Source organism: Hesperophylax consimilis, chromosome 13 (assembly GCF_061612785.1).
Source record: "Hesperophylax consimilis isolate HC1 chromosome 13, BYU_Hcon_1.0, whole genome shotgun sequence".
NCBI lineage: Eukaryota > Metazoa > Arthropoda > Insecta > Trichoptera > Limnephilidae > Hesperophylax > Hesperophylax consimilis.
In genome coordinates, this window is record NC_142848.1 from 32,705,710 (window position 1) to 32,728,664 (window position 22,955).

The 22,955-nt window shown below is 33.5% G+C and overlaps 1 protein-coding gene across 6 annotated transcripts in view; it reads right to left on the reverse strand.

Annotated features, from left to right (window-relative positions):
- RIC-3 (RIC3 acetylcholine receptor chaperone) overlaps positions 1 to 21,177 on the reverse strand; it is a 43,089-nt gene extending 21,912 nt beyond the window's left edge. Inside the window, exons 1-7 of one of the 6 annotated variants that reach the window (XM_089639025.1) lie at positions 20,825 to 21,177; positions 19,327 to 19,686; positions 15,634 to 15,824; positions 7,379 to 7,507; positions 5,703 to 5,841; positions 2,887 to 2,907; positions 1,225 to 1,322 (exon numbers count right to left, since the gene is read on the reverse strand). In XM_089639025.1, coding sequence (XP_089495151.1) covers positions 1,225 to 1,322; positions 2,887 to 2,907; positions 5,703 to 5,841; positions 7,379 to 7,507; positions 15,634 to 15,824; positions 19,327 to 19,686; positions 20,825 to 20,987 — 1,101 coding nt within the window. In that variant the 5' untranslated portion in view covers positions 20,988 to 21,177. The remainder of the gene's footprint in view (positions 1 to 1,224; positions 1,323 to 2,886; positions 2,908 to 5,702; positions 5,842 to 7,378; positions 7,508 to 15,633; positions 15,825 to 19,326; positions 19,687 to 20,824) is intronic. The other 5 variants (XM_089639024.1, XM_089639021.1, XM_089639026.1 and 2 more) reach the window with 5 other exon arrangements.
- Positions 21,178 to 22,955: the final 1,778 nt, after the last annotated feature.

The following is a 22,955-nucleotide window of genomic DNA, read 5'->3' on the forward strand; positions in this document are numbered from 1 at the left end:
TCTTATTATCAATTCAAGTAACCTGCTTCTGTTATTATTTGAATGTTGAAATAATAAATAATTAGTCATTGTTTGAATCGGTGAGTTATAAAGAATTTCTTTTAATGGGACCAATGGGGCAACCAACACTGCCATGTGCACTGATCAATTCAACTGTGTATCATAAGACACGGGTTGTGAGACAAGTTCCATCATGCCACAACCACATCCTCGTATCGCAGAACTGTAGAGGAAGCGATACAATGATTGACTATTCATAATTTGTAAATTCAATTCTAAATATCCTTGTATTACATCTTCCTCTACAGTTCCTGCACCACGGGCCACAATGAATGCAAGCGGCTAAAATCTGCTTCATACTCTGTGGAGAGGAACACAGTATAAGAAAAAACAAATCATCCATTGTAACAAAAACTATCAACTGCAGCCAGCATTGTACGAAGTCTGTTGTGTGGTCACCGCGGTCTCTCAATCACAGCTTCACCAAATTTTAGATAAGATAAAAATGGAATGAAAAACTATGACGGAAATACAGTTGTTCTGATTGTCATTGAAAAATTTATGTATTATAGTTTGGTTTGACTGACTGAGCTTCAAATGTACCTGAGAGTGCAGAGCACAAGCTGTAGAAATACATGCCTTGGTGCGGCCTCTGTAAAACTAAAATGTTGACATTTGTGACGGCAGTCGAAAGCCTGGTGGGTAGGACTCTTGGCCAGCAATGTGATTAATATTTTTTTAACTAAAGTTATTCTTAAGCATCTACTATATTATGTATGTACATGTATTATAAAATCCTTACACCAGATATTAAGAAAATTGAATAATAAAGGGGATTTAGATCAAGAAATACATGATGACATGATCATAATGAGAAGGCAAATTTAAAAATGGTTGGAAAGTAATTGAAGAAACAAATTTTGCAATGAAAATAAAACTAGTCCACCTCAGGACCCCATACAGAGGAGGTTAAAGAGAAAAATCCAATTTGACAGTTTCTAATATTTTTGAAGATATGTATTTATATAGTCAGTTGTGACGAGTTAGAAAGAAATGGAAGAAAAAAATTTAAGCTACTGTCCCCAAATCGTTGGGATATAAGAAGGGAAGATCAAATTTCCCCTTTCTCATTGATTATCTCTTTTGTCCTTCACTTTAGTGAATATTTAAGCATGTGTGTCAGTGACCGCGGTGGCCATGACAGTGCGGGGGTGGTTGGCTAACCTGCCCAGCCTGTGGGCGGTGCAGCTGCAACACGATGCGCTCCATGGCGCGCTCCGTCTCCGCCAGGCGCCGCCGCAGCTGGTCCATCTCCTCGTCTCCTGGCATCATCACATCATCACACGTCATCACATGACAAACTCACCAACGCATAAGACTTGTATACAACATGACTAAAACATTGACTTACTCATATAGTGTTAGATTTTTTGTGAAAATGTCCCCATTATTTATTAATTGTGCCTTTTGATAGCAACTCAATTTTATAAGGTTTCAAACTTAACAAGCAAATTATTTCACACTCTAACTGAAAATCAATATGCTGTTTAGAAAAAAGTATATATGGGAATATAATCTTAACTTTTGCAGAGTCTGGCAAACAAGAGAATGAGCTTGATGGTGGATGCGCAGAAACAGTATTTCAAAAAAATTTTGAAAAACTTGCGCAGCACACGAAACGCCAAGGGCATTCTGTAGTTTGCCAAACTCTAAAGTACACTTTTATAAATAATGTTTTTTCTATTATAATAAATATTTTTCCGCAATTTTCCAAAATTGCAAGAGCAGCTAGTCTGGGAGGATATTCGGCATCCACCTCATTCTCCCCATCTTACTCCATTAGATGTGCACCTTTCAATTCTTTCTCCAACAATCGAAGACGAATCTTCTATTCCATTATCGATAAGGATTTTACAACTTGGTATAAATGCCCCTACCAAATATTTATACTAGTAGTTCCATAAGCAGTTTGTATGTTCTAATTTTCTTTCTCTAAGTCAAAAATCAAAATTAACTCTGAAATCATAAGATTTGTAAGTAGGTACTTAAATATCTCCTTACTATTTTATTAATTTCAAACAAGGAATTATAAAATTTATCCAATGAAACATCACCACTTCAATGACAATTATTTTTTCAAACTTTCTTCAGGCAGGTAGGTACCATAATATTTAAGAAGTGCAAATAAAGAACGATTTCACGTTTGAAAAAATAATCTATACTGAACCATAATCAAAGTTAGCCAGTTAGTCGCCATCTAGTCAAAGCAGGGCTTGCATGAATAGTAATAATTGTGGATGCAGCAGATTTTTGAAAACAGAAACGGAATGCACATACCAATTTGAAATTGAGTTAAAACAGGACTTCACTATGCGCAGTCTAACTTTCTTTTTTTACAGTGAAAGTCTTCTGTGCATCTATAGGAAAGTTTGATAAACCTTAGAAAAATGGTGTAACAACTATCATAAGTAACAATAATAAATAAACTGTTAATTAAGAATACATTTTAATGCATTCAATACAATCAATAGGCATTGAACATTAAAGAAAATATTTGAATTATCAGAATAGCCTTGGTACGTTCAACGGCGCCGCTCAACAGCTTTGTCGGTGTGAATTGGAAAATCAAACAATTGAAAAAAAATTGCACCAACCAAAGAGCAATAGTAATAAACAAGTTGTTGTGTTTATTCTACGAAAGCGATATTTGCCTAAACAATAACACCGGGCCAAGAAAATTATATAATATTTTACAGCTGTTGAAATACGACTAGATTGAACTTATATGTTTAAAACTGAACTTAGTGCAATGTATTGATTCTGGAATATAAACATTGATTATTTTAAATAGCGTTTCGATAAATATAAATGCATTTTTAAACTCACTGGTATCTCTCTCTTTATGTCCTGTGTCGGTGATAAATGAAAAAGGTGAATATTAGAGAAGTATTTGAAATAATATTGTATAGTATAATACTACCAAATTGTATTAGAATTCAGTAAATAATAGTTTAATGAATGAAGTAGAGGGTAAGCTTCGGTTTATGGGTGAAATTCCTAAAAATTAAAACTAGTTATTTTTATACTAACTTTGGGCCGGGGAATCCGAATCTGGAAGAATTAGGTGGCGGCAAGCAATATTAACTGAATTACACGACTTTAAAATTTCGACGCACAAAAAATTTAACTGGCCATTTTGAACGCTTTCTGACAATAAAACTAGTTATCTTTATACTAACTTTGGGACGGGGAATCCGAATCCGAAAGAATTAGGTTGGGGCAAGCAATATAAACTGAAATATACGACTTAAAAATTTTAGATGCAAACAATATACAACGGCATTGCCGATGCGTTTTTTTGACAGTAAATTCATAGAAAAATAACCAAAGATATATAAAATTAAGTGTTGCTAGTAAGCAATAATATCAATAACGTAAAATAACATGTTTATAATTTCAGTAATATTTCATATTCAAACAGTTAGATTTAGGTTTATTATCACGAAAGGTGAGTTTTTATGTCGGGGGAGACGAAAATATATGCATTTTATATTTTAATTTTGCTAACATTATTTCATTTACGTAAAGTATTCAGATACATTTTATTCACTTTTGTATCACAAACCATGTTACACAAACCTAGCGTAGCCGCTAAACTACTTGAAAACTGGGATGTTTTCTTGCCTTGACGCGAGTAGGCGCTACGAAGGGGGCACTTTCTTTTCTATCACAAACCATGTTACACAAACCTAGCGTAGCCGCTAAACTACTTGAAAACTGGGATGTTTTCCTGCCTTGACGCGAGTAGGCGCTACGAAGGGGGCACTTTCCTTTCTATCACAAACCATGTTACACAAACCTAGCGTAGCCGCTAAACTACTTGAAAACTGGGATGTTTTCTTGCCTTGACGCGAGTAGGCGCTAAGAAGGGGGCACTTTCTTTTCTATCACAAACCATGTTACACAAACCTAGCGTAGCCGCTAAACTACTTGAAAACTGGGATGTTTTCCTGCCTTGACGCGAGTAGGCGCTACGAAGGGGGCACTTTCTTTTCTATCACAAACCATGTTACACAAACCTAGCGTAGCCGCTAAACTACTTGAAAACTGGGATGTTTTCTTGCCTTGACGCGAGTAGGCGCTACGAAGGGGGCACTTTCTTTTCTATCACAAACCATGTTACACAAACCTAGCGTAGCCGCTAAACTACTTGAAAACTGAAATACGTAAATACTTACGTAATTGAAATAATGTTAGCAAAATTAAAATATAAAATGCATATTTTTTCGTCTCCCCCGACATAAAAACTCACCTTTCGTGATAATAAACCTAAATCTAACTGTTTGAATATGAAATATTACTGAAATTATAAACATGTTATTTTACGTTATTGATATTATTGCTTACTAGCAACACTTAATTTTATATATCTTTGGTTATTTTTCTATGGATTTACTGTCAAAAAAACGCATCGGCAATGCCGTTGTATATTGTTTGCATCTAAAATTTTTAAGTCGTATATTTCAGTTTATATTGCTTGCCCCAACCTAATTCTTTCGGATTCGGATTCCCCGTCCCAAAGTTAGTATAAAGATAACTAGTTTTATTGTCAGAAAGCGTTCAAAATGGCCAGTTAAATTTTTTGTGCGTCGAAATTTTAAAGTCGTGTAATTCAGTTAATATTGCTTGCCGCCACCTAATTCTTCCAGATTCGGATTCCCCGGCCCAAAGTTAGTATAAAAATAACTAGTTTTAATTTTTAGGAATTTCACCCATAAACCGAATATATTCCGAAGTAGATTGATAAATACATTTCTCAATTTGTGAAAACTATTGAAAAGCATGAAAAATATTGGGATAGCTATAGGTTATTTTGACAAAAAATCTTCCTAAATATTTTTTTATTTTTAAAAGAAAGACAAATATTCCCGGGTTATCAATAACCTGGCAATATTTAAAAATCTTCTACTATCACCAAGCGGAAAAATGTTGTGCCGTGATTGTAGACTTAACCAGCCGAGGAATTGAATTTACGAGGCCTGGGTGGGACCCAAACGCTATACCAACTCAGCCACTGCCCGGTCAACCATTCGAATAGTCAATACATTCATTTAAAAAAATTGTCAAATATGTTTTCTATACTGAATGAATTTTAAAAAGCTAAGGAATGTAGGTATAAAGCAGAAAATCTGGTTGCTAAAACAGCAAAACTCTTGAACGTTACTCTGACGCAGTGACAGCCTGTACTCACAAAATGGGTGGTGTGCTAAAAATATTGCCAGTCTTGCGTCAGTCAATTGACATTGTGCATCAGGTCAAGTAAAGGATAAAGGCATGGTAACGGATACTAGCTACTGCTGGAGAAAAGAAGAGTAACTACTGACAATGAATAAATGAAGCGGGAAGTTTGAAATACAATTAGTATTTTTTTGACTGGTACCATTCACAAAATCAGGATTTTATACTGTCCTCACTTAGCATCACTTAAAATCAAATATACATCTCCACAGCATAAACACTGTAAAAAGAAGTGTACATATTAAAATTTCAGACAGTATTGTTCTTTCTACTGCAAAAAGTCAAATTCAAAATATCAGCTTCTATGCCCGTTTTGAAACCGTCAATTACAGATTTATTTATGTGAGCATCCCGCCTGTAGTGAGCGAAAGCCTTGACGATGCAACACATCATGATAAACTGACCGAGTTTGGTTTCCGGCGAGTTGCGGTCCCTCCTCGAGGTGTTCTTGAAGACGGACTGGCTGAACTTTGAGTCGGGGCGCTCAATGTAGCGGGGATGGTGCACGGGGGACACATCGGCATTACCCTTGCTGAACACCATCTAAAAGATATAACATATCATTTGTAAATACAAAAACTTTTACTTATACATTTACTGCCCTGGTGAAAGATGTTTGAAATTATTGTGATTGATTTATGCCGTATTGAGCTTCCTCCTACTTTCGGACAGTTGGCAGATGTGCCCTGACGATGGACGCTGTCCGAATCACTATCACGATAAAGCTCTTGCTCGTTAAAATCCAAAATCGTATCTGATGAATTATTGACACGATGAAGGTTGTTATCAATATTAGTCGGTGATTAGTCGACACTATTTAGCGAGCCAATGACATTTTTTAACAGTTGATATCTACTAAAATAGGTTAAGTTTATCGATAGCGTTCGCTCCCTAACAAAAATATTATTAAATTATTTACTGTTTTATTATTAAACAGAAAAAGTTAGAACTTGGGTCAATGAAGTTTCGCCAGATATTCATGATAAAATCACAGGTAGTGATCACGATAATTGGACAAAATAAAATAAAAAAACAGCAAATTCCTAAAAATAATTAATAAAATCGGTTTTGAAAATGAGCTTGTTCAAATTTTGGTATTTCATAATGACAAAGAGCTCACTAGGCCATAAATACATTGTGTCAGTGTTGCCACAGTAGGGTGATTTTTAACTGATATTTACATATATAAATATATTGACAACGCTTAGTTTATCGTATCGATATTTGTCGATATGGCTGTGCTGGTCTCCTTGGTAAATTATTTATTTATTTAGACATACACAGTGCATTTAATTACAAATGATAAGGTAGGTACCCAAATTCAATTTTACATCGTTAAAGTACCTATTACGTATGTCCATACAATATCAATTTGTTGGGAAAATACACAGAATTCACACATCGATTCCTCTAAGCAAATCCACCGACAGCAACACACATTCGAACATCCGTGCATTCAGATATTCGAGCGGAGAGCATCTCAAATTACAGTAATAGTATGTCTAGGAAAAACATCTTTTTATAGAAAAAGCACAAAATCAAAAAAGGAGTCATTTTAATATTTTAGTTTCATAGTCAAAATTCTCAAGCCAATCTTGGGAAATTTTGTAATATTCTGGGGAATTATGGAAACTATATACATACTATATAAAATTCACTTCATACAAACTCATTCTGAAATCTAGGAAAAAAAAATTTTGGGCACACCATCACTGAATGACGACATGCTTATCGACTGCGGATGAGGTCATGCTCAGCAAGCCAATCCGTTGAGTACATTCATAAACGGATGGGCTTGTGACGGACTGATGGACAGAGCCGTCACAGGAATACACGATACAATTAATAATACAATTAATATAATTAATAATACAATTCTGCGCTTAAGAATGATTCTTAATCTTAACTAATGAATGTACGTAATGTAAGTAATATATATATATATATATATATATATATCATCGTAGACAGCAATCACTTGATTATTGTTTGACAAATGCTATTTGAGTAGTATTTAACTAATTCCAGGGGTATAATATCAAACTCCACATATTCATACAGATAAAGGGCGATGGGTTACCTTGAAGATGGTGTAAAAGAAGAAGACCACGATACAAAGGGTGTAGAGCGGCATGAGGAAGCCCACGGAGGACTTGGGCGGGGGCACCACACCCCCGGCCCCTCCCATGGGCGGCCTCACCGGCATCGGCTAAACAAACAAACACATGTAAGTTGATTAACCCAATACGTGTTCTGAGTATGACAACAGTAGTGCAATATCATCAATAGGTATAGCCACTGAACAGAAAATCCATAGAAGTGTGATCCATGTTGATTTGACAGAAAGCTGCTGCCGTCAATTTACATACAACATTTCGACTCATAGTTTAGTAAAAAAAAAAATAATTTATGTTACACCTCACAAGGGCGCCCCTGTATACTATATCTCCATACGGTTGGGCAGCATTGTGAGATGGGTTAAGGAGGGGCTGTAAGAAGGGATTTATTAATGCGGCTCTTGAAGAGACCTGAATTACATGATTGTACTAGCCAAAAACGTGTTTAAGAAACGACCCGTTCTCATGAAGCCAAACATCAACTTTGAACAGGTGTTCCGCTTGTGCCTAACGAGTTTCGCGTACGTGCATCAGTGCACAGGGGATCAATATTGCTATCTTATTTGAGCAGGCTGCATTGAAACACTTGTAGAATAGACTTGGCAAGTCAACATTGTCAAATTACATTCAAGAAAGAAATTCGAATTTTTAAAATGTTTGATCAATTTCACCAGAAGTAAGATCAAATTTACCTTAGCTCGGGAACACAGACATGCTAAAAATATATTTCTTCATCTTCAGTAGTGTCATTCAATTTCTGAAATAATGAGTTTCCAATTAAGGCCAAGTTGTTTGAACCTCTGTCACACTGGACGTTATCATCAAATCGGCAAACAGCGCCATTACGTTTTTTTAAAAATGTTTACCACTTAAAAATCGGTTCCCCTTATTCGATATGCTCAACCCGTCAGCATTTAAGAAAATTTTAATCAGCCGTCCAGCATAATGGTCATAAATATTTTAAATCGGCGTTAAACGGGGGGCCGTTATTTTCGCTATCAAATTATTTCATGAAAATTGTAACAGGACTCAATATCAATAAAACACCTGCGCCTTAAAAAAAATGGATGTTAAAAAGTAATGGATGTTAAAAAGTTAGTTAACTATTCAGGAAATACTATATCATACACCAAACAAATTATGTACATATATTCACATTGCTGACAAGCAAAAGTTTATTTATGAAAACATTTACAGACTATAACATCTTTCTGAAAGGAAAGCATCAAACTGAATTTTAGTTTGTCATTGAAAATTCAAACGGAGTTGGATAATACAGAATATTTATAGATTTAGTTAAGAGTATTATCTTTGTCGCATTTTCCACAACACCCTTAAATCCAATAAAACATATTTTTAAAATAAAAATTTAAAAAAAGTGTCCAAGCATATCACATCAAAGATTTATCAAAATGTCTCGGCATATTCACAGTCTTTTTGCAGAAAACATTTCTCCCTCAGAAAGTCTTGAATCGGTGCCAACACACGAAGGATAATGTGCAAACTAAACGGGAATATGTACAGAAGATTAATTTATTACGATAAAAGTTTTCCCACAGAGAAATTAAACCTTTTTATGAGCCGAAATAGATTCAGAATTAAAAATAAACTGCAACGATGTGCTTTATAATATTATTCAATAAAAAATGTCACAATATTTTATCTATTATACAATGTCGATTGTCACGGGCGGGTGGAAGGCGTGGATTTGATTTGTATACAAATCTACAGTTTTATTACGAGGTTGATGAAAATTTGTACACTTGACCTTCAAAACAGGAGGAAAGTCACTGTCTATGTCTGATTATGAAAAACTCTGTGTGAAGTCCGAGCAACGCCGGGGAGTTCAGCTGATCTACTATAAAAGTTAATTTTTGACATGTGAAATTTGGAAATGTATAGTATTACTTAATATTGCTTCTAATAATATGTCTAAAACAATGAGTTTTTAACTCACAGGGGCTAAATTATGTCTTATCAGCATAAAAAATATTAATTCTGGTATGACTCTGTCTGTAACTCAGGTTCAATGAACTCTAGAACTTTTACAAGCGATAAGGTACCAAACTCTAAATTGGAACCGATTGTGGGAATAATCCAGACAAGCGATAATGTACCAAACTCTAAATTAGAACCGACTGTGGGAACAATCCAGACAAGCGATAAGGTACCAAACTCTAAATTTGAAATGTCTATTTCTTTTGTTGGTAAGATTTAAGTTGACATATTTCGTAATTTTTCAAGTTTACTAACAGTGTTCATTCAAAAGGTAAAGTTCTGATCGTCTCCAAAATTGGCAATGTTTGTTTTTGAAAAGCAATGATCGCGAGGCAAATATTTTTATAAAACCGAAAACCTTAACCTGTTAGCGGCCGAGTGATACAAAGTATCGGGGTTCCTACTCGGGCATTGCAAGTTCAATCTTTTAGCTAACTAAGTCCTCCATCATTGCACAAACAACATTTTCCGCTTATAATGATGTTCAGTAGGACGAATCAAAATATTTTCAGATTATTTGTAAACTGGAAGTATTTGTCTTTCTTTAAAAAAAAAGATAAAAACCTAAAATAATAATGTAAAGAGTCCTGGAGGTAACTTATTTACTAATAGGTGCTGAGAGAAATGACTGTAAAAATGTCAATATATATTGGGGGCAGTGTGTCTATTTGGGCTGCAACGCTTCATGAAGGGAATTAACCAGGCCAGTAGGCGGGCGGGCCTGAAATAGATTGCGTGCCACTGTTCCCAGCATCCAACACTGAATGAATCAACAGCCCGAGCATACGCAAACCAATTTGATCTCTATCTACCGGGCACTCTAGGAATGTTTAGGTTTGCACGGCAAACGGGATTTGATCGAGCAGAGATCTGAATGTGCAGTCGTGGCTGCCAAATATTGTTACACTTTACGGTTTTTGTTGGTCTTTTTACATTTTCCGATGGCAAAGTCAAGTTTATGTTGCGTCTTGTTTTGCGCCGTTTGCATTTTATAGGCGCCGGGAAAATACTAATGAATATCAATAGAGGATACTTTACATGGATCACTAGAAATGCTGTCTTGTGATTAGAACTTTTGCCATTGTGTCAGACTACCTCTATAAAGTTAAAGAGATGATAAGTCAGTATACAATATAGTAAAAACTATATTGAATAGGTACATGTTTGATATTGTTTTATTAAAGTGGTATGGTTTTAGGGTTTATAATTTTTTTTATAAATCGTTAAATTTATAGTTCATAAAAATTACCTACCTAAATTTGGGTAGTCATCACTCAAGCGGTTAAAAAATCATACGAAAAAAAGGGGAGATAGTCATCTTGTATAGTGACTGCTGTAAATGCCTTTGCAAATTACATGAAATACTAATGCTCCGTTTTGATCATTTTTGAATACTTCATATTTCATTATTTTTGTTTATTTTGTTTTAACATATTAATTGCATTCATCTCTTTCCAGCATGATTAATTATCTTGTTCTTATCTAATTATTACATTCACATATTCTCTTTATAAATGCTAATCAGTTTTTTGAGCATTGTAATCCATAAAAAAGGAACAAATACATTTTTTTATTTAAATTTCATATTGTAGACTTATAATATTTTACCCCTTTAGTTTTGGACAGGCGTTTTTTATGAAGATATTACAATTTTAATTCAAAACTACATACATCTATTCCTAATGTTTATATTTTTACCCGTGGGCATGTTTTAGATATTGTGAAGCTGAGAAACAGGCATTTACTCTGCATTAAGTGTTGGTTATGAGTTGTGGACGGTTTGGAACATGTTTATTAGTGCAAAGGCGCATAAGGCGCAAAACCTTACTTTATATTGTTTAATCTTTAATCAAAATAATTATACCATAATGTATTGGTCACCATAAAACAGGCCTAGTACGGTGATTCAATGTATCAATTAAAACTTCATTAATTTTTTAAATAAATAAATAAAATAATAGAGCAACCAGTTGTGATATTCCAAAACATACTTGTTTTTTTATGTCACACAAGAGCTCCCCTGTATATATTGTGTACAACAAGGGAAACTATATCGCCACCCGGCTAGTTGAAATTGTGATTAATTGTGAAAAATTACACAAATTACCTAATAAGAGTTGTAATATATTTTTTAAGTTTACTTATTTACATTGCTTTCTCATATTTTTGTTAAGTTTACTTATTCACACTGCTTTATCGTATTTTTATTAAGTTTACTTATTCACATTGCTTTCTCGTATTTTTGATAAGTTTACTTATTTACATTGCTTTCTCATATTTTTGTTAAGTTTACTTATTCACATTGCTTTCTCGTATTTTTATTAAGTTTACCTATTTACATTGCTTTCTCGTATTTTTGTTAAGTTTACTTATTTACATTGCTTTCTTGTATTTTTGTATTTTCATCCTTGTGCTTTATCTTCTGTAGATATTTATTTTAAGGGGAACGCAAATAACGTCAATCAAATGTTGAAGTTAAGTTAATGTGTGACTTACAAGTTGTCACGGAAACGAGAACAAAAGCCAAACTAGTGCCATAATAACTAAGTAACACCGAAAGGAAAGAAAAAAATATACGACTTAAATGCTTCCACATACACATTGACAATCTAAAAGATGACACATTTAAAAAACACATACATAACTGACGGATCTTGTAATGCCTATTATGAGTTTTATATTAAATTTTAAACGAAATTACGACGGGTAGGCTGAAAAGAGAAAACTCACACATTACGATACCGACATAAAAAAATATGTTAATTCAAAAAATCTATAAAACATAATAGAAATTATATATATGTATTTCATAATTAATTATTAATGTTAGATGTTGAGAGATTGAAAATAAAACACATTAGAACTTACCGAATCAGAAAATTGAATAAATATTTACACTAGTTTCTACGTCAGAGCATTCAACGATTTTCATTCACAAGTTAGTATAAATATTTATTAGCGGAACATAATTTGGAACATGTGATTTTTGTATTCCGTTAGAACAACAGTTTATTTTTAGATATTTATTCGTCCATGGTGGTAATTCGGTACATTGCTTCACTCACACCCACTTGAAGTTAATTAGGTAACATTAAGGTCGGGATGTTTGAATCCTCGTCACATTTGATTAATGATGAAATCGACGAAGTCTGCCATTTTTCATTTTAGACATTTCAATGGACGAATCTTGCAACAACCCAACCTTATAGCGAGGAGAGACAAATAATTATATTAATTAGTAGCTACCTAAAAAATATCAAAACCTCTTTCCAAAGTAGTATTAGAACCTCCAATGTATTTTTTTTTATTAAACAAACAATACTGGATGTTATTTTCACCTGTACACCGCTCTACAAATCAGACCAGACATACACCGTGCGTGGCCCTAATTCGACATCTTTTATTCATCATTTTTAAAACAAATTGTTCTGAAACCTTAATTTTTTATTACAATAACATAAACATGTAAGCTATGACCCCAGAACTCACCCTAAAATTATTAATGGAATTTATGATACGGACAAAATATAAAATTATAAGCAAAACCGAAGCCAAAGCGATATAGGTACTTATCGACTAAATGGCAGGATAATTGGAGACTTTGTTTTTTACATATCTGGATGAAGTAAAGATATTTCTTCTTCAATATGTCAATGAAATTAAGAATTAGCTACATTTTAAACCCGGATCGAGTACCATTTAATCTATACATTGCCGCTCAATCACACACTCACTATGTCATTGGCGCCGTAGGCTTCACTTTTTAAATCACATAAGTGTGAAAATTAAAAGTCGCAATTCAATGTGTACCTATCCAAATTTAAGGAAATTTGTTGAAAATTGGCATGTTTTCCATAAATTTGCGAGTCAGATATTTCCATAAACATTATTTGTTCCACAACATTCGAAGTGAATGTTACTTATTTACAGTAAAAGAATTATCTTGAAAGATGTTTTCATTTGGTGCACTGCAAAAATGGTTGATTTATTTCACTTTTTGTGATATGACATACATTGGCCATAATTTTTCTAGAGCAATATGCTATATATATATATACAAGTACAACAAGCTTGACATGGTTAGTTTAAGCTCAGTGGTGTCATCCAATTTTTGCAAAAACGGGTTTCCAACAAAAAATCCTGCAATAATGTTACAAAAACAAACCTATGAAGATTTAGATATACATTAATTAATTAATTAATAAGTTATAGATTCTACTATCCGTATAATTTACTTACTGCATATTATATATTTTAGACAACCTGATGCTTTTAGCAGGTGGGTTTTCATTGCGTACAACTTATAATAAAAATAAGTATTGTATTTAAGACTTAATATAAATAAAAATAAATTATGAAGGTACTTCTCTTTCTAAAATGTATCGATTACCAATTTACTCATAAACAGTTTTCCGAACAATGTAAATACTTGCAGAGTTCTTGGAAACCCACTGGATGACAGTACTGGTAATGTTAGATCCTAATATAGTATGATTTTGATATCATAATAAAGCCTTAGGAAAATGCCACTAGTTTATACCTTTAAGTAAAGGTTGCTCTGCTCTGTATTATATAGGTAGGTTAGGTTTATAGATGGGTAGGTTAGGGGTTAGGTTAGGTTAAGTAAGATTGAATAAATAATATCAAATACTTTTGTATATGTGGCTCCTGGTAGCCCCTACAAATTCCAATTTCTTTCTCAGAAGCTGGCACCATTTTGGCGCCGCCCGACAGCAATGCAGAGAAGGTATGCTGAGTTCAGAAGAGGTTGGGCAATCGGCGCACTTAACTCTTATTGCACACTTCTAATTGCTCGCAAATTCTTAGTGATGCTCTTTTTAGCATTAGGTTAAATACATTCTGGTTCCTTCTGCTTTGACTTAATTGCTGGGCATAAAGCTTTCTATGTGGGAAAATATTTTTTTATAGAAAATGTGATATTTAAAAATTGTTTTAATAACTGATAAATTTAACATTGGCAAAACGAACACAGGAAGAAAAGTCTGGGGTGACTATGGTTAGATTGAAGTGAACTTATAATTCATAGCTTGATCACTCTTATGTAAGCTTAAGTTAGGTGAGATAACATAATATTGTGGGGACCAAGTTTCTATCTTTCGACGTACATGACCATGTTCATTAACTGGAAATTTTGACATTTTACAACTATTAGGACAGTCAAATATCTCAATATATAATTTTTATATTTTTAAAGGTATTAATTTATGTTAGTACTAGCTTTTAGGGAGAAATTACCTTGCAAAGAATTTTTCCACAGGAATCAAAACTAGCTTATATAACTTCCCAGTCATACGACTGTCCCTATGCAAAAATCACGTCGATCGGTCGCTCCGAGACGAAGTGAAAGAAGGACAAACAAACAAACACACTTTCGCATTCATAATACTAGTTAGGATTCCAATGAATGTCATAAATGTAAGACTATATTTGACTTATTTATTTGGGACCGAACTAGTGTAAATACCACACATGTATTTACACCGTGATAAATGAAATGGGGCCCGTAAATCGAAAGTGCTGTAAAAATAATATCATCTATGAAAGTTCAATACCGCGTATGAGCCAATAATTTAAAATTATGTTTTTTTGGCGCTTTCAGTTGAACAGCATTGATTGGTGCTTTCAAATTATGAAATTGACAGATAGACTGCTTGTACTGGATTAAATTAAATACTGCAAATGAACCATCCCCAGTACATTTTAAGTTTAGACTTACGGAATTCAATACTTCGTTTGTGTGAAAGCACTATGAAACAATACATAGCAAACAAGAGTGCGTATTTCCAAGATCTAACAAGAGTGCGTATATATATATATATATATATGTATATATATATTTGTCCCTCCTGAATATTTTAACAAGTGGTTCTTCCACAGGATTGAACTTACACTGACGATATGTGATATATTCACAGATTCATGGTCACATAAAAGTGCGTGAAAAGATAGAGAATTAGGCCAATGATCAGATTAGGTTAAACACATTTCGATCACACGTAATGCTACTTACAAACAATAAAACTCTGCTTGAGTATTTGTGTTAAGTTTGGTTAGATATTGTAAATGATGTTAGGTAAACATCTGAATAGGCGCTATGTTCCCAAGCTGCAGGGCTGCATTCCAAGCCTAAGACTATCTGCGCTAGGAAGCCTTGGCTGGGGCGAGAGGCGGAAGGCAAACCTCGGACAGAGTGACAAACCTGTGCGGAGTAATTGGACAAGTAAGGGTGCAGTTGAGAAGGCCATACCCTGCCGGGGAGAGGGGGTCCCTGGCTGGGAGCGCGTGGGGCGCGGGGCACGTTGACGGGGTTCACGATGGCCCGGCCGCGCTCTCGCAGGGCGGGGTGCAGCGGGGGGTGCTGCAGGTGCGAGGGCCTCTCTTGACGGACACCTAAACAAGGAAAAATAATCCTTATGCACTTTTGTACATTCATCAAAAATAAAGATGTTTTTTTTCTGTATAATAATTTTTAAATTATAGAATAATACACAAAAAAACAATTGACTAAATGTATTTCACACATTGTCTTCACAAATATATGTAGATATAGGTATGCTACAAATCAAACTGGGAAAAATATTAATAAAACATTTTTTTTATTTACAGGGATTAAAAAATGCTCAATTTAAAAAGTAAAATTTGTTAGATACATGAATTACAAAATCTTTCTTATTTACAATAATATCTTTAGTTTTGAAACACAACTAAGTTATAAATGAAAACTGCTTGTCATTTGTTTAAACAAGATTTTTAAATACAGAGGCAATATTATCCAGGAATAATAGTAAGGATTATTAAAAAAATATTATATTAATTGATAAAATTAGTTAATAGCCAAAACACATCTCTGAAAAAGCAAAATAGAAAGAAACCTGAAATACCACAAACCGACAAAGGATTATTCATATTTCATAAATCAAGGTCAAAATTACAATGAAGTAACTTGTTTGTAACTAAATACACCATTCAAGAGCCACCAAGAGCTACTTTTCTTTTGTACGACCAACCACTTATTACATATATAAACAATTCCATTGTAACCATTAATGTCTGAAATTATTGTAAAACCTGTGACTGTTCTGCCCTTTGTGTATTGAATTTGAAAGAATATTGTTGATTATTTCTTAGCCAGTTGGGGAAATTAAGTCTAGAGAGTGTGCAAGGAGAGTATGAAGTGACCCGGGACAGGGATGGGAAGAAGATGAGGAGATAAAATGAATGTTATTAACCAAAATAAGTACTTCTGTTGATGTAGAATATTTTGGAGATTTGATTATGTTTACTGAACATTTTAAAGACATTTTTTTTCTAAACTCAATAGTTACAAGGAGTAAAAACTTTAAACTTTGTTGAATTCCACTTCACGCTTAATATACAAAAAAATTATAAATAGCACTTGCTTTCAAATTAATTACTACAAGAAATAACTATCTACGTCACGTGAGATGGTAAAAGATGCATTGAAGTTCCATTTTTTTCTCAATCAAAGTTAAGATTGAAGGTTAGGAAATGTGCATAAATTTTTAAAATAACCCAAACTAACAACTTAAAAACCTATTTTATACATGTTTACTACCCCTAACTTAAATAGTTTTCTCCGTTAGATATTTAAGTTGAAATCAAGTGTTGTTGTTTTATAGCCTTTACAGGAGGCGGAATTCAAAAACTTTACCCCCGTTTTAAAATAATTATTTTTATATACGTAGATTTGATAATGACACAATTTGATAAAATATTTCATATTAATTCTGGGTTCCATCACTAAATCATGGTACTTGTTGGGTTTGAAATAAGAATATGGTTAGTTCCTACCGAAATGCATTTATCCAGTTCCTGCTTTTTCCTAACCATCACTACTTAGCTTGAAACTATTTAAAAAATGTAACTTGTTATGCAAGTTCGAATGCTTTTGTTTTGACCATAAGGAAAAAGACTATCGTTTTTTCCACTTAAATGTGGTTTGGTGGCAATTACCTGTAGGTATTGCGGTGTGAACTATTGTTATACTTTCTTTCACACCACTTTGTCATTTAGTTTGTTAAACAGTCCATTTTCAAGTTCATATGAAGCTACATGTTTCGTGTATACATAGTACATAGTTTCAGATGCAACAGTAGGTACAGTTGATTTATTATATTTGTGTTTTGAGTTCACTCTGAACTTATATTAGTTTTTGAGTAAGTATCTATTTGGAACCCTGTTAATTTTTACGAAGCAATTAATGAGTTGAACAAAATGAGACATGTTTTCCAAATATTATTAAAGAGTATCGATGAAAAATAATAATGGTAGCGGCATGAGATTGTTTAAGTAATTTTGTTTGTTTGGCATCAGAAACTTATGCACAGTGTATTGGCACACAACAAAACAAAACAAAAAGTGTTGATGAAAGATGTGTATGAATATACATACGTATAAAAAAAAAAATGTTAAAAGCTTACAGACGATTTCATTCGGCAGTACATATGAATTATTTATTTACATAACCAAAAACACATTTCAAAAAAGTTCATGGTGGGGTAGATAGGTAGCAAATAATTCATTAGAAAAATTATAGCAAATTTACCTGCACACGGCCCTAAGAGGAACTTTAAATGCCGGTTTAAAGCAAGCAAAAGAGGAATCATTAGCTTCGCTTGGTCTCAGTTTTTACCCACACTCCCACAGTGTCAAGTGTTAAGGGTCAAGTTTAGTTAGTAATAGGTATGCAGATGTAGCGGATTTGTTGAACTGCACAGAAGCTAGGTACAAAAAGGCTTTAGTATCTTATCTTCTAAATCATTACTAATACAATGTAAGTCTACCCATACTTGTTGATAATATTTTGTATCTCCTTCTAGCATTAATTTTATACTTTCTGTCGTCATTTTATGATCAATTATGATGAATGGTATATTTATACTGTTGATATTCAATAAATATTCTTTATTTTTCAGATCTTTTTCATCAAATTGAGACGAAGCAATGAACAGGATATGATGGAGAAAATAATCAAACAAAATATTAATTGCTTGTTGATGAATCGGAAAGAAGCATCATGCCATGTCCGATGTTTATATTTATCAAAAACTCTATTTCAAGTCTTCCAATAATCCTACGCATCATTTACTGAAATTTTTTAATTTATTCTTGGGAATCACTGCAATGTGCGCAAATTCATCTGCTGAATGGATGTACCTATGTTCTCATTATACGCCAATTTAGAAATTACCAAGAATTATTGTAAAAACTATTGGTAGAAAAACCAGAAAATCACTTTGTGCGTCTCGCGTTATGAGAATTGCACTTTTATCTGAAATTTTAAATACAACAGATTCAACTATATTTATCTCTCAACATAATTTCTCATGATTAATTAATTCTTTGAAATTCGTTTAACCAAGAAAAACTAAGATATGTATTGCCGTTATTGTTTGATATATACCTATTTGAAAATAAGATAAGTTGCTGTATTGTTTGATATTATATGTTTTTTAAATCGAGTGTTGAAATTCACAGAGATAATATTTTGTACTTTATGTTGGATTATAAGAATCTGATGATGGGCGCAGGGTAGTTAAACAAAAATTTGTGAATAATTACTTCATGGGTAAAATTACTAACAATAATTTTGAGTTGTTATAGTTATTAGTGTTTATTAAATTATGGAAACACTTTGAAGAAATCCATATTATGCCTATAATCAACTAAAATCAACCTGTAGAAAAACAGTGTTGAATGTGTAAATTATCCAGTCCTTTTTGATTTGTAAATGCACATTTTGTAGCACTTGCAGTGCAAAAGTTGTGATAGGAACTAATTCAAAAGTGTTAAGGAGTTAGTAAAAGTTTCAAAAGAACACACTCCATGCCATTAATATAACTCCAAAATGGCGCAGTAAAATAAAACTGACTCATCGTTTTAAAGCTGTATTTTCCGACCAAATGTGGAACTCCTAGAGACCACGGTGCAACGCCATAGTTCATCTTCAAGCAGTTGGAGCTGTTGTAGGAGCGGACATCGTCCAGGATCTGGCGGTAAGTCTTGCCGAGTCGGATGTTGTGATCGAGGAAGAGCGCTATGTCCACGCCGCAGGTCCTGTTAACCTCTTGGCGGCAAGTGGAGATGATCTCCGCTGTGAGTTTGCCGCTGGTAAGTGCCTGTTCCATCTTGGAGTCGATCTTGCCGCTTTGGGAGCGCAGGATGTTGTTGCACACCTCCGCCATTATCTTTATGGCGTTGACGTCTGTGTCTGATATCACGTCGCAGCATCCTGCGCCAGCAGAAGGACATTAGTCAAAGTAATGTGAAACGGTTTAACTATTTAGGCATCAGGCCATTTCACCACAGAGGTAGGCGGAGAGGAAGAACCGCCACAGAACTTTGCATACATTCATACATTGTGTCATACATACTCTTCTGTTATACTGACGACTCAAGTAGTTATTTGATTCACTTGATGCCATTTATTCCTCAAGAGTTCCCGATTTCTTCTTATAAAATATTTTATTTTCAATCTACCCTTTTTGTTAAGTTTTTATGTGATATTTTACATTTAATAGGTCCCAATAATTATTAACCATGTGAATAAATTATACCTATAGATCGCAGATAGGTACTCATATTTTTTCCAAACAAGTTTGTTTTTTTTTTTTATATTATTTTTTCCAAACAATTTTAGTTAAAATATCTGACATGTATTAAGAGTAAAAGTTTAAAAAAATACATTTTAGTTTTTTATTTTTCAATCTTTGTGACACGATCTTCAAGTGGTATCAAAATAAAAATAAAAAATATTAAAAATACATTTCAATTCAAAATAGGGAAAACTTTTTAATAATGCAAATGAAATAATATTTTTTTCGATTGGTATTAGTATAAGTCAATTTTTACGTTTAGGATTTTTAGTTAATAACTATCTGATGAAATAATTTGTTCAAAATGTTTTTTTTTGTATTTTATTTTATCACCCAATAAAAATAATCACAGTTTATAAATTTGAAATTTCTCTCCTGAAAAGATGCTGTTTTTGACCTGTACTCTTTATATGCTTATCATGATAGATTTATTACCTTTTATTATAATGTAAAGATACCTAATTTGGGAAAATATTTATATCTAAAATTTATGGAATGGAAAACAATGAAATCGAATTTTAAAATCCGATTATTTATTGAGATTTTAAAGATTTATTTTACGAAGAATCATTCAAAATAGTATTTTAAGACTAAAATGTCAAGGTTTCATTCATCTCTTTCATAAGCAGACAAGTATTTTTACATCTAGGCAGGAATCTCGTGTATTTAAATCAGTTACACATACTTGTAACACGCAATATGAATATATTCAAAATAGAATTGCACAGCTAAAATTAGAAGAAAAAAAACAATATGGGTAAATTCGTCACTTACCCGCTTCCCTGTCGTAGCTGTTAGGGCTCAAGCCGTCCTTGACGGGCCCCACAAACATGGGGCTGAGAATTCGCGGCCACAGTACAGCAAAACAACCAACTATTATCACCAATACAAACATTGATTTCTGCGGTCCGAGACCCATCGTTTCCACATTCGCCATTTTTTATCGTTTGTTTCGCGGTTCGTTTCGTTAGTTTATACACCTCCTAAATACACAGCACGTCCACCCGCTACGAGCAAATCATTACCAAAAGACTAAAATAAAACGCACAGACTCGGAAAACTATTAAAAGTGACAGCCGTCAGGCGGGCAGCGGGCGGCGGGCGCTCTTCTTCTTCTTCGTGAAAACTCAGCGGAAAATTCGCCGTAGATTCTTTAAGTTGGCGGCGCCACCGGCCAACTGCGCATGGCCACCAACCTTCCCATTCAATAGTGGAAACTTTCAAATAATTCCTGAATCAGGTACTATTCGCCGAATTGATTAATTTATTTACGATGCATTGAATATAGATTTCATCTTATAATATTTTTCTTTTCCGTCAAAACGGATCATAACGCATTATATTTAAATTAAAGGCTTAACGGCTCCGCAATAATACGATTAGCTGAAATTTGCATCAGCCACTATTTTTACACCATATGGACATGTTCTTTTTTGACCCCCACCACAATGTATTCATTTTTTATTTTGTATATATTATTCAGAAGAGTTTTAGTGGTTTAAGCTGGCTTGATGTGACACAGCCGCAAAATTTAAAACAATCAGCTATGCCGACATCTTGCCTTCTCAGCCACTAAATTTAGTAAAGTTGCACTGTTTTATTTATAATTTAAATCGTTTTTTTTCAAAGAGATCGCCCATCGACGAATTTATTCCGTGGTTGAGTATTCGGTGAGTCCGAAAAAAATAATTTAAGTAGGTACCCAATTGATCGTTAAAAATATAAAACAAGCACTTCATTTGAAATTTAGAACAATAAATTATTATTAAAAAGGCGTTATGTCATATCAGTCGATGACCACTTCACATGTAGGTAGGCAAATCATTTATCACCTTTGAACAACTGATCATATTTAAAAGAATAACTTTCGTTGACTGTAGGTAGGTGTGGGGACAGGAGACACAATGTTGACAACACAAATGGATCCTCACCCAGCAAGTTCTGCCGCACAATTGAATGGAAAGACAATATGGGTGTTATTTAGCGCCTCCGAAGGTATATTCACCTGTCCCCACCACCGCACAGTGGGGCGGCTGTTAAATAAACGATAAACAATTTCACGCATCATTACTCCATTTTAATGACAATTAAATATTAATTATTATTATATTGAAGACTAATAAGGAGTTACTGTTATTTCTAAATGGCGGATATCCGATATCACGTTCTTTAATTATTGTCACTACCTAGTGAACAGTTTAGTATGCCTGGCGTTCTAAAAAAGTATGTTTCTAATTCTATCTTATATGATAAATCAAAACCAAAATTTTCCGTGGAATCATATATGTATGTATGTGAGTCAGTTTTGTAGGTAATTTATAAATTAGGTATAAATACCTACTTACCTACCTACAGAATTATAAACCACAATATTTTTTATTTTACTTTTTTTAAATATATTAAATAATGAATTTTACAATTTGTCCAAAGAAACGTCACTATCTCGATCACAATGATTTTTCTCAAACTTTCTTCAGACAGGTAGATATAATTTGAAAAATAATCTTCACTGAACCACTAATACGGCCCCCATAGAATACCAAATCCTAATACGGCCTCTGAGACGGAATCGGAACGTACCTACAAACAAATTTGCTGGGAGACGAAATGCAAAACTGTCTAGTTAAGAGAGTAGATATAATAAACATAATCTGGTAATAATAACTAAATTATATCCTATTTTTATATTTCATTGTAATACTGCTAAGTTCAATATAATATAGAGTAAGAAATAGAATATTTTGTAAGCTTTATTTTTATCTTTGCATGCCATTTTATCTTTTTTAGATAAAAACATTTAGGGCGTCCGCAGACGTGGGATTTTAGCTGGGGGCATAAAACGTCATAACGATATATGGAAGTATTCGAGGTGTGTACAAGCGAGACTTTTCAGTTAATATACTTT